The 12,975-nt window shown below is 49.7% G+C and overlaps 1 protein-coding gene across 3 annotated transcripts in view; it reads right to left on the bottom strand.

The window, feature by feature from the left end:
* Positions 1 to 3,320: 3,320 nt before the first annotated feature.
* ZNF592 (zinc finger protein 592) overlaps positions 3,321 to 12,975 on the bottom strand; it is a 49,856-nt gene continuing 40,201 nt past the window's right edge. For all 3 annotated transcript variants that reach the window (XM_052659659.1, XM_052659661.1, XM_052659660.1), the window contains 6 exons: positions 7,712 to 7,888; positions 7,267 to 7,426; positions 6,869 to 7,156; positions 6,544 to 6,656; positions 5,832 to 5,967; positions 3,321 to 4,649 (listed from right to left, as the gene is read on the bottom strand). In XM_052659659.1, coding sequence (XP_052515619.1) covers positions 4,149 to 4,649; positions 5,832 to 5,967; positions 6,544 to 6,656; positions 6,869 to 7,156; positions 7,267 to 7,426; positions 7,712 to 7,888 — 1,375 coding nt within the window. In that variant the 3' untranslated portion in view covers positions 3,321 to 4,148. The remainder of the gene's footprint in view (positions 4,650 to 5,831; positions 5,968 to 6,543; positions 6,657 to 6,868; positions 7,157 to 7,266; positions 7,427 to 7,711; positions 7,889 to 12,975) is intronic.

Genomic DNA, 12,975 nt, shown 5'->3' with positions numbered 1-12,975 from the left:
ATGAAATGCATAAAGATTGGAAAATGATATGCAAAAAAGAAAACAACTACAAAGACAGATTATAAATATGCATGGTTTTTATTTTTTCTAGTAATGCTATATCATTTCCCAATAAGAAAAAGCCTTTTTTATTTTGGCCACGCCACAGGGTTTGTGGGGTCTTAGTTCCCCAACCAGGGATTGGACCCATGCCCCCTGCAGTGGAAGCAACAGAGCCCTAACCACTGGATCACTAGGGAAGTCCCCTGAGAAAAAGGCATTTGAAATAGAGATCTCAAAAAAAACCCACCTACACTGGGACTTGAGTCTTAGTCTGCTCTTTCCTTCAGAGGGACTGAAGGCTCCCAGTCTCTTAAGACTGCTGTGGCAGCTGTTGGTGGAAAAGGTCAGGCTTTGGACCTGGATCCCCTAAAAAAGACAGGGAGAAATGTTCCAGAATCTAGAAGATTCTGTCTCATATCAGGCCCTGAGAGAACTGTGAATTGACAGCTACCAAATGAATCAGATTCTTCCACATAGGCATGCACTAATTCACTCAAACACTCTTTAAACCAGCACTGCATACAAGGAACCGTCCTAGGAGCTTTCAAAGAATTAGACTGACCCCACTGGATGAATCTGGAACAATTTCCATGATATAAATGAAAAAAAAGCAAGCTTCAGAACACTTGTGTAGAGAATGCTATCATTTGTATTAAAAAATAGATATATAAATACACATATTTTAAAAAGCTTGTAAATGCATAGAATTACTCAGAAAGATACATAAGATATAGAAACAGTGATTAATACTGGAGAGGGGGCTGTGGAACCAAAGGCTGACCTCCAATGAGCAGCTTACTTTTCATTGTATTCTCTTTTGTATTGTTTGGATGTCTTACCATGTATGTGTGTTAATTTTCTTCAAAAAATGTAAAAGAAAAAAATTAAAAGCAAGTAAAAGGAAGTGTACCCAGAGCTGAATATACAGTGATGACCAGGGTAGGCAGGGGTAGGGTGGGGTGTTCAGCCTCGTGGAAGGCAAAGTGGGTTGAATTTGCTGAACCACAGCTGTTTTCAAAAGCCAGACTGTTTACATAAGTTACAAGAAGAACTCTCTCTATACCAATCAGATTATAGTAATTTGACATATCATTTCACCGATAAAGCAGTTGGAAAATAAATACTAGTCATTGGTCAGGCCTCAGAGTGTATTAAATTGTAGTTTCTACATGGGTGAGAATCTTATCTGTTTAACTTGGGCAGCATTCACTCCAGCAGCAAGCATTTTCTGATGATAACAAATGACAGCAACAGAACTCTTTAAAGACACCTTTGAAAAAAGATCGAAAGATACTGGACCCTGAGGGAACCATGATCCTTGTGAGGGTTGAGCCACCTTTTCTGGAAGAGCCCCCTAAAATGGTGATCTTCATATGACAAGGTAAATCCCAATGAGAATGAGGTCATAGGGACACTGCATGTGCTATGGAATGCCCCAAGCAAATGTGCCCTCCTTGGGATGAAGAGGCACAGACTGACTCCAAAGAGAACCTGGTGCTCAGTGGGCATCCCAACTGCAGGGGAGGTAGGAAAGCAGGTGTCTGGGCGGCTGCAAACCAGAGATAAGCTGGCCGCCAGCCAGAGTAGCCGAGTCACTAAGGCAACATAGCAGTTGACACAGTGGACTTTAGAACCAGATGGGCTTGACTTACAAGGTTGAGCAGCAAGTTATTTAAGCTCTCTGAGCCTCGGTTTCCTTCTCTGTAAAATGGAGAGGATCACTGTGAGATAATGCTGAGGACAAAGGGAGAACCACTGGAGAGTTTTTAGCAAGATGCTGGGCCCGCGAGCAGGTTTACAGTGCTGTTAATTACCACTATTACTGAACAGTGGAGAACTGACCATCAGCATCTAAGTCTGAACGGCGGGCGAGGTACACTGCCCCCTCCAAGCCTAAAGTCAGGTCAAGAATCCCAGACATCGACAGTGTTTCATAAACCAGAAAACGCTTCCTGGCTTATCAACTCACAGCAGCTTGTGAACCGAGTCGGGTGGGAAATACCAGGCCTATCTTGAGGGAGAGGTCTGGTGAAGTTAAGGGGTTTGTCAAGAGCTGGTTGAGAGTAGAAGCTGGGACCAAGGTTTCTTGGTGAGTGGCTCCACATTCTTTCCACTCCACGCCACCCCCAGGAAGGAGACAGAGCTGAGGTCAGGACAAGTCAAACCTGTGATTTCACTGCCTCCTCTACCCAGCCTCCAGCAAGAACAGTCTCTGAGCGGGAAGAGACTCAGCCATCCATTTCCAACACTTCTATCTTTCCAACCTCTTCTGTAATGTGTTCCTGCGAACAGCCCCAGGTGCAGGACGGGCATCCTGAGACTGGAATCAGGAGGGGCTGACACCTGAGTGGGGGCCAGCTCTGGCCCTGCACACAGCTGGAATCAGGCCTGCTTGGCCCTCACTGCCTGCTTGGGAAGCAGGGACATGGTGGCCTTGGCAGGCCTGGGAAACACTGAAAAATACTGTTTCTCTGAAACTGAAAAAGCATTAACCTTTCCCAATGCCTTTAACATTTCCACTAGAAATTTGGCATTTGCGAGAGGAAGAAATTTTTTTTTCCCAATTGTGAAAAGGTCAGGCGTATTTATCTGACTTAATAATTTATAATTGATATTCGATACCCTCCTTGAAAGATTGACACTAAGAATGCCATCAGTACCCACCTCCCGGTGCTGCACTAGAGCCTGCCAGGCCCAGCCCCCAAATCCGAGCCAGGCAGGGCTGCAGCAGCCGCTCGGAGAAGAGGTCAGAGGGCACCTCCACATGGCCAGCTCCTTGTGCTGGCCAGGTCCTACCCCGGCCATCAGTGAAAAGACAGCCCAGCCTCCCATGTCCAGCCCCCATTCTGCCACATCTGAGCTCCCTGCAACAGTGACAATACCACAGCCTCTTGAACAGTGTAGAAAAAACAAAAATTCCTCCCTTCTATCCCTTCCCCTCTCCCACCAGTAAAGGGTTCTCTTAGTAGAAGAGAACCATTTGTAGGAAAGATGGAGGTGGCCAGCAAAATGTCAGTAGGCCCTAAAAGCCAATGCCACTAGCTCAGTGTTGCAGGGGGGACTTGGAGGTGACTCCTGACCAGCATTACGACCCTCCCTTCACCCCTTCAGAAACTCTGAGCTCCTGGTTTCCTAACCACAGCTGCAGAATCTAAAGAGGACCTTCCTTCTTGGACATCAGCAAACACCACTCTCTCTCAGAGATGGGCCAGTGAGGGAAGTCTGAGGAGGAGGAGGGTAGGGCCAGGCTCACCTGAACAGGAATACAAGAGCCTACCTGCGTGGTAAGAAGGTTTTCTTTTATTTGAAATATAGTCTGAGCAACATGAGTGTAGCCAAGAGGAGGAGGGGCTGGCTGCCGGGGCAGCAGCCTCTCTAATGGCACAGGAGCAAGAGTACAAATATCCCCATGTCTGTGTGCCTCGAACCCCGCTCATCAGGAAAGGCAGAACAGCAGCAGAACAAGGACGCACAGCTCCTTTGAGGGGGCAGTGGGGGCAGCGGGGGGTCCTGCCTCTCTGTGCCTGGCTCCCAAACAGAAGCTTTTCCCGCCCACACAGACAGGATAAGCCCGTGCGACAATGAATCCTCAGGACTGTTTGCGGGGAAGGAATCAGAGAAGACAGAGACGAAGGGCATGGTTTACGACAGCCCTCTGCAAGCCAGGCTGGGTGAGCTCTCTGAGAGGGGGGCCGCGCCAGCACCCTCCTCCCCTGTCTCAGGCTCTGGTATTGTGAAGCGAGCTGCTGCAGGGAGGCCCGGGCTGAAGGCAGAGAAAGGGGACCTCCCAGAAGAGCGTGGCTGCTGAAGAGCCTTGAGCAGAGGTGACAGCGGCGGGGTTGGAAGGACACAGACGAGAGTTGGGGTACCAAGAAGCAGCACAAAGCCATAAATAACAGAAGCAGATTCGGAGCTGTGAGGGTCCTGGGCGACCCCGCATCTCCCAGGGCTGGGGGCCTCCCAGCCCCCCGCAGCTCAGGGCAGACACTGCTCCAGGACACAGCCAGACACACTCACGCCGGGCGGGGCCTGTTCTTTCCCACTGTCCACACAGCAGGCGGAGGACGCCATGGCGCCACCCCGACCACGCACCGCAGGGCCTCCGGTCACACATGCGGGGACGGTGTGTGGCTGTCCCGGTCCTGAGAGGTCTGTGGTCGACTGGGAGCGTCTTGGGCCCCGTCCTCATCCTGGGCCAGGCCCAGTGATCTCCCCGTCTCGGAGTCGCCCACCAGAGGCTCCTCGGCACTTTCTTCCAGTCCGTTCTCCCTGGTCTCCATGGGCACCTCCTCCCCAGAGCCCTCCTCTGGCTCTGCCGCCTCCGCCTCTTCCTCCTCCTGGTCTCTCACCTTGTGGACGATGAAGAGGTGGCGGCTGAGGGAGCCGGCAGAGGTGTAGCACAGGCCACAGAGGAGACACTGGGCTGTGGAGCTGTCCTTCTGGTGCTGAGGTATGTGGCGCTGGAACTCCAGCCCCGAGTCCGTGGCAAAGCTACATTTCGCACACTGGAAAAGCGACTTGTGCCTTTTGGTGGAAGAGACTGGCGTGCCATTGCTGGTGTCAGGAGCGGCCCCCACTCCGCTGACTGGTCTTTTCAGATGGTTCACCTGAAGGAGAAATGACATGAGCCTGGGAGTCCAGGACATGAGCCCCCAGCGTGGGCAACGCAGCCCGAGGACTTGCAGACTCACCACCCAGGCCGGGCTCAGCCCAGCCCTAAGTTCTGGTCTAGGTTTGGTTTGCTTCTTTTGCTTGTTTTAATGGACACATCCATGTACCACAACATTCCAAAGATGTGGGAAGGGTACAGAAGAGATGAAGTCCCCCCTCCCTGGCTCCCCAGACAACGCTGGGGTTCTGAGGCACCCCGAAAGATGCTCCAGTCACGCCCAGAAATACAACCACCAGCTTTTACAGGATGACAGCACTGCACGCACACTTCTCTTCACCCTGCTTTTTCTCACTTAACAACAGATAGTGACAGATTTCTTTATCCCCTGGGCCAGAGCTATCTGACGATAAATCTCAGAAGTGGAACTGCTAGATCAAAGGGTGTATGCATCTGCAGAGAAGAGAAGGTGTGCACCTCAACCATGGACAGTTGTTGCCGAAACGTCAATTGACACCCTACCTGCTGTGTGTGAAAGGGCCTTTGCAGCCCAGGGCCCTTCTCTGAAAAGCCAGGCAGCTCTCTGGGTTTCCCAGACGTGCCTGCCCCTATGAGGAGCTGCCCTCACCATGGAGTCGGGGGAGCCCCCTGGGAAGAGGGACACGAGGCTGCCCCAGAAGCTGACCAGAAACGGGCACAGGGCATGAAACAGGGGTGAGGTCAGAGGGCCCGGGGCAGTGGGAGTCTGGGTCTGGCTCCTCTGAAACTGGGGGGTGGGGTGGGGATGGGGGGTGTGACTCAGTGAAGCATCGCACCCTCTCCCAACAGGCAGGCCTGCCCACCCCACCTCCTAGGACCGCAGAGAGGCAGAAGCAGGAGGCACGTGGGAAGCAATCCAGTGTCCACAGGGCACAGGACACACCAAGGGAGGGGTCGCAGTGACAGGGAAACGGCAACAAGAAAAGGCCACTGGCTTGCCTCGTGGATCTCTGCCCCTTTCTTTGTGTGCGGTCTCCAGGCAGGTCCCATGAGGCTGGAGAGTGACCAGCATGGAGGCTGCTGTCACTGCTGGCTGCTCCCCAGCCACAAGGACATGCGGGCTCCAGTAACCTGCCCAGCACCCCTCCAGCTCCAGCCTCACCAGACAAGCTGCTCCGGCGGGCAGGGGCCCTGCACTCACCTGAGGGGAATGTCCACCCGAAGGTCTGGCTTTGGACGTCTGGCTCAAATCAGGATTTCTGATACCATGCATAAGGCTGATGTGGTTCTCCAGGAGGGAGGGCCGAGGAAAGCTGGGGCTATCCTCTGTGCAATACCTGCAGAAGCACAGCCAGAGCGGCCGTGTAAGATGGTTGGCCCCAGGGTCCAGGGGGCCAGGCAGCCAGGCTGAAGTGAAGCTGCCTCTGGCTCCAGGGAAGACAATCTGGGGCAGGCAAGGTAGTCCTCGGGCTGGCAGGGTGGCACTGGGAAATCCAGCCAGTACAAGCCAGCCAAGGCGGAAGATGACAGGAAGTCAGAGTATTGGCCCTAAGCTGTGACCTGACTCTCCTCCCTCTGGTGTCAGTGTCTAGAGACCCAAGTGCAGGCCCAGCGGTCAGCCTGACAGAGCAGCCTGTTCTGTCCGAAAGCTCAGAGAGATGGCGCTGAAGTCTCATGGCTGACAGACCATCTGCTCACATCGCACCCACTCCTCTCCAACCTCAGGGCCCTCCACCACTGTGGGGCAGGGCGGCCTGGGCTTAGGGAGTTTCTGACCTAGCCACAGCAATTCCCAGCAGAATCTTGCTTGTCTCTTGCCTCTGAGCCCTGATCTCATAGCTGAGAAAAGTCCCGGGGTACCGCGGCAGTCTGGATGAGTTTCGGCCTCCTGGCTCCCACCTCCAGGGACTCACCCGCAAGTGTAGACTTTCTTCACTGTGTCATGGTTGTTGCGGATGTGTTTGCGCAGGCTGTTGGGGGTGTGAAAGGACTGTTCACACTGCCGACATGGGTACCGCTTCAACGTCTGTGGGGACAACAGGATGCAAGGCATCAGAACCCTAAGACAGTTCTGGGTGCATCTTTCTTCTCAGAGGAGGCAGACAGAAAGGAGGATGTCCCGAGAACTCAGGATCTGCGCTGCCCACCATGCCCATGGCACCAGGAACCACAGCGGGTCATGCCGTGGAGGGGGCTCTGACCTTGCAGGACAAACGGGCCTGCACATGCCACACTTACCCGACCGTGGCTCTTTTTCATGTGGGACACGTAGCTCTCCCGATCTGGAACCCACTCCTGGCACTCCTGGCAGGTCCAGCCTGTGTTCCTCAGCCGGGGCCTGGCCTCAGCTCTGCGGTTGGCCTCAGGCCTGCCCCAGCGGCTGGAGGGCAGGGCACTGCCCCGAGCAGTCACACTGAGGGCTGGTGGCTCAGCAGGCACTCGAGGGCCAGGGCGGCTTGAAGATGAGTCTGCTGAGGACTGGAGACTGGACAGCTCGTCCACGTTGCGGGGCACACCATGGGTGCTCTGGGGACAGAGGGAGCGATTACTGACCGGTTGGGGGCGGGGGGTGCAGGGCCAGGCACCCAGCCTGAGGATGTGCCCGTCTCCCCAGGCCCCTCCCCAAGGCGCCCCACCTTGACATGCTGCATCAGCTCCGGCTTCTGCAGGAACAGCAGCGGGCACTCGGGGCACTTGAAGACGCCCACCTGTGCCGTGCTGGCGTTCTGGTAGAAGTGCTGCTGGATGTGCCTCTTCTTGTTGAAGACCATTTCGCAGGAGCACTTATAAATGAGCCTGCCACGACAAGCCCCAGGGTGTGAGGTGACCAAGGCCCAGCCGGCAGAACCACAGGCCCCTCCACCCCACACGTGAGCTCTCCGAAGCAGACTCAGGTTGGGAAAAGCAATACTCTGAGCTAACGTGGACACTCCCCAGTCTCAGACACCTCCAAAGCACTCCTGGCTTCTAGCCACTCTCCACCACTAGCCCAGGCTTCCCAGTCCATCCAACACCTCCCGCAGGGCCCCAGGCCAATCTGTTCCACTCCCACAGGCCTGCAGGCCCCGCAGCCACACTCACTGGGAGGGTCTGTGGGGCTGGGTGGGATGCTGGGTGGTGCTGTGGTCCGCGGTGCTACTGGCAGTCTTGAAGGCCATGGGGCAGAACGCACATTTGTGGAAAACCTGGCAGTGCCGCTCCTGGATGTGGCTTTTCAGCAAGGCCAAGGTCAAATGGACAACCCCACAGTGGATGCACCTGGATGACAGAGGTGGGGCCGGGGGAACAGGTATGTCAGACCGAGTGGTGCTAGAAGAGGAGGGATGGAGGGCAGGAAGAAAGCCATCTAGGGACCCACCCTTTCCTTATGCATTTGGCTTTGGAAGTGTGCTTGCTGCCACCAGGCACAATGCAGTTACCCAGGGCCTCCCAAGCCCAAGACCCTCCTGGTCGAGAAGGGGAAAGAAAGCCCTCCCCTCACGGGCCAGAGAATATTCTTCTGCAAGCCAAAAACTTGATTGAGCCTAACCAAGAGGAGCTGGTGGGAGTGGAGAAAGGGGAGTATGGTTCAAAAATGACATTAATAGCACCCATTTAAGTGTGATCCAACTGCAGGAGTCCAGGGCGAGTTTAGAAGGAGACTTCAGAAAGCCTGTACCTCCCTACATGAGCGCAGAATAGGCAGGGATGTTCACTTAATAAAATGTACACTGAGGTGGCGCTACACTCGCCGTGACAACCACATTAAAACAAACAGCCCTCAAAGCCCATGAAGTGCTCTAGAGCAGCACTGTGGAACTTGCTGTGATGACAGAAGTGTTTCAAATGGCACTGTCCATGTGACTATTGAAATTTCAACCAATAAAATAAAATGGCCCATTTCCCTGGCTGTACTTCAAGCTCTCAGTAGGCACATGTGTCTGATACCGTTCTGGACTCTGCAGCTCGTCAGTGTTCTAAGTTCTCCTTGGTGGGACTATGGATAACATTTTTATTTCTCTTTTCCCCTACTGATTTGTACTTTCTGAGTTTTGTTTAATGACTTTATCATTTTTATAATGTAGGAATTGTCTTAAACCATTTCTCTGAAATTGAGGTCATGTGGAACTCTTCTTTCAACTTCAAAATATCTCTCTATAAATACTGTGTTTCCTTTCTTCAACATCAGAAAATGACGTTCCTCTAAGCTAACCTGCATCTATTCGGGTTCCTAGCCTCTCTCATGTGTTCAGTCTTTCTTCTCGCCTGAAAACACAGACAGGTCTCCCTACATGAGAGAACACCCTCCCTGCTCCCAGCTCTTGAGGTAACTATCATTTTCCATTTGTTGCAATATTGCTTGCTCCTGTAACCTTGGCATCCCAGTAATCTAGAAGAGAGGGTATCACTTTACTGAAAGAAAGGACATTTTTTCACTTAAGAATTCTTTGACTCCAAATATTAGCATTCATTTCAATATATTAGCCCATTTTTGCAATCCACATGACTCATCACAGAATCCTGACCAATCCTTTTTGTTTTTCATCCTTTTGTGTGTGTTTAGGGCAGGGCAGGGGGAGATGGGGAGACAAAATTACCTTTCACAGACTTAATCAGCAATGAGGAAAAGTGCACAGAACCCAAAGCCTATTCGCAACTAAGGCCAACGAGCATTCATTACTAAATATGTACGTGTTAGAGCTTCCATACAAACTACTTACACTCAAATTATATTTTCTTTTCTCTCCTGCCAAACAAAATAGTGACCAGCTCCTAGCACACAGAAGCATATCTACACCACAAGTAATTTATGAGGGGAGAAAAAAATCCACACATTACCAAATTCATTCAAAGTAGCCAAATACACCTGACATGTATGAAGAATCTAAGTGGTTTTATTTGTGCAGTTTGACCAAACTCCTACAGGAGCAATATAAGTACAAGTGAAAATCCATTCTATTACCCAGCAGACATTCTTGAAAGAAACCTCATGGAAAGAACATAAGGGGTAAAAAAACGTGGCCAAATGGTCTCAGTGAAGGAATGAATCAAACAGGGTTTGCAAACTAATGAAAAGCTGTGTAGAAAAGAAATCTAACCCCAAGACACAACTCTTTACCAACTGTTTTTTTAAGAGAAAACAGACAATTATGGAAGCATATGCTTTCATGCATTGGAGAAGGAAATGGCAACCCACTCCAGTGTTCTTGCCTGGAGAATCCCAGGGATGGGGGAGCCTGGTGGGCTGCCGTCTATGGGGTTGCACAGAGTCGGACACGACTGAAGCGACTTAGCAGCAGCAGCAGCAGCTGTCAAATATATAAAGCTTTAGAAAAGATAGGGCTTCCCTGGTGGCTCAGCTGGTAAAGAATCTGCCTGCAGTGCAAGAGACCTGGCTTCAATCCCTGGGTTGGGAAGGTCGCCTGGAGAAGGGAAAGCGTACGTACTCCAGTATTCTGGCCTGGAGAATTCCACGGACTCTACAGTCCATATGACATCATTGGCACTCTCCAAATTATCAACAAAGGGCAGAATAATTTATAAAACCCTAAAAATATTACAGTGTTGGGACTTCCCTGGTGGCCAGTGGGTAAGAATCTGTCTGCCAGTGTAGGTGACATGGGTTCCGTTTCTGGCCTGAGAAGATTCCACCTGCCACAGAGCAACTAAGCCCGTGCACAGCTACTGAAGCCCAGGCACCTAGAACCTGCGCTCTGCAGCAAGAGAGGCCATCGAAAGGGGAGCAGGCCTGGGCAAAGCGACAAAGATCCAGCACAGCCGAGGGATGCAACTTCAAAATAGATGCAAGTATCATTAACATAAAACTCTGTAGTAGAGCGCATTGAAACGGAACACAGGTGCTCTTAGCATGTACTAAAAATTATTAACATCCAGAGAATGGGAGAAAATACTTGCAAATCATATATCTGACAAGATATCTGCAACATGAATATATAAAGAACCCTTACAGTTCAACAACAAAAAGACAACACAATTTTTAAATGGGCAAAGGATCTGCATAGAGATTTCTCCAAAGAAAATATACAAATGGTCAATAAATTTATGAAGATATGCTTGACATCATTATCTGCCAGGGAAATACAAATCAAAACCATAATGAGGTATCACTTTACACCCACAGTAACTATAATCAAAAGTCAGTCCACCCCTGGTGGGAATATAAATGTGGTATAGCTACTTTGAAAGACAATGTGGCAGTTCCTCAATTTGACTCAGCTATTTTACTCCCAGGTATATATCCAAAAGGACTGAAAACATTGTTACATAATAACTTGTCCATGAATGTTCATCAGCAGCATTATTCATAAAACCCAAAACAGGAGTGAATAACTATTGTTTGTTATAGCATGGATGAACCTTGAGGCTATTATGCTAAGACTATATATTCTATGATCCCATTGAAATGAAACATCCAAAGGAGGCACATCTGTGAGACAGAAAGCTGTGGTCCGCTTGGGATGGAAGGGCTGCAAATATAGTTTCTTTCTTTATGAGTGACGAAAATACTCTAAAACTGATCATTGTGACTGATTGTAAAACTTTGTGAATATAGTAAAAACCACCAAATAGGACACCTTAAATGGGTGAATAGGATGGTACATGAATTACATCTGAATAAAAGCTGTTACAAAAAATGCACTAATAGCTGAAGATCTTAAGTACAACGACTACTATGTCAGTGTGCATCTTCTGCGTTCAACCACAGATCACTGAAAACATTAATGTCAGTATCTTCGGTAATCCTAGCTGCATCTTTCTGTCTGACCTCTCTTACAAAAAGGCTTGATAAACTATTTTTAAGACATTACATTGCTTTTTTACTCTTACAGAAGAAGGTAAAATATTTAATTAAAGTACAAAAAATACTATTAATCTATCTGCGTTACTGAAAACTTCTTGGATTCAAGATTCAAATACAGGGACTTTCTTGGTAGTACAGTGGTTAAGAATCTGCCTTCCAATGCAGGGGGACACGGGTTTGATCCCTGAGTGGGGAAGATCCCACATGCTACAGGGCAACTAAACCCACAATGCAGCCAAATAAATCAATATATTTTTTTTAAAAATTCAAGTACAAAAATTAAAGTATTGATTGCTATTGGATTCAATTTGATCTTGAAATAAGCAGCATACACTTAAGTCAAAATTAGAAAGGTATTTTCAAGTGTTATGAATACTGCAAAACATAGCCGAGAATGCTGCCAAGCAATGCTCTTTGCAACATGGTGGCAAGGGCTCTGTATAACCCCATCTCTGGGCTGTTTTCTTCCAAATATGTTAGCATGTCCATTCTCCCTAACACATAAAAGAAATTAGTCTACATTTGAAAGTGGTTATCCCAAGAGAGAAACTGGGAAGTGATCACTAACCACTCCCCATCCCTCACCCTGGCATATAAGCCACCCTCAAGCCTAATGCTTCTACTTTCTCTCTCTCCGGCTTTCCTTCTCTCTATCCTCACAGCCATGCCTTAGCTGGATCCCTCAGTGTCTCATCGGAATTGTCACATGACCAGTCTCTAGTCTCTCACCTCTGATACACATATCAGCTTCCCAGAATGATATTTCTAAAACACAGATCTGGCTGGATCACTCCCCTGCTGCAAATCTTTCCATCGCTCCTCACTATCCCCAGGAAAACAGTCCAGATGCCTGCCAAAGAATACAAGGTCTTGCGTGGCCTGGCTGCTACCAGCCTCCTTGTCCCATTGCTCACCCTTCCTCCAGTTCATCATGGCCTATACCATGCTTATCCTTCCTGAGAGTTTTCTGTGTGTGCTGGCACCCTTGCCTTTGCTCTTGCCAGATAGGCTTGCCTCCTTCTTTCTACCTAAAACCCTCCCCCTATCTTCTCTACGAAGCTTTCCTGACCATTCCTCAAATACAGGACTTAACTACTCTGAATCATAAGTACCTGCATGATGTTTGTAAGCCATCAGATTAAAGCCCCCTTGAGTGCAGATGGATTTTAAACATCTTTGTGTCTTGAGTGTTTGGCACAAGGCTAAAGACAACAGTAAGAACTCAAAAAAAGTTTATTAAATGAACTGTGTTCAGTTGCTCAGTCGTGTCCAACTCTTTGCAACCCCATGCACTACAGGCCGCCAGTCTCCCCTAGCGGTTTCCCAGGCAAGGGAAAATGGGTTTCCCCAGGCAAGAATACTGGAGTGGGTTGCCATTCCCTTCTCCAGGGGATCCTCCTGACCCAGGGATTGAACCGGTGTCGTCTCCCGCATCACCTGCATTGGCAGGCGTATTCTTTACCATTGGGCCATCTGCGAAGCCCATTAAATGAACTAAATCAAAATTTAATACCAAAGAGAAGAAAACCTTAAGAAATTTGGG

This window comes from Budorcas taxicolor, chromosome 21, assembly GCF_023091745.1.
Source record: "Budorcas taxicolor isolate Tak-1 chromosome 21, Takin1.1, whole genome shotgun sequence".
NCBI classification, from domain to species: Eukaryota; Metazoa; Chordata; class Mammalia; order Artiodactyla; family Bovidae; genus Budorcas; species Budorcas taxicolor.
Note: the sequence above shows the minus strand (reverse complement) of the source record. Positions and strands in the feature narration are given on the sequence as shown.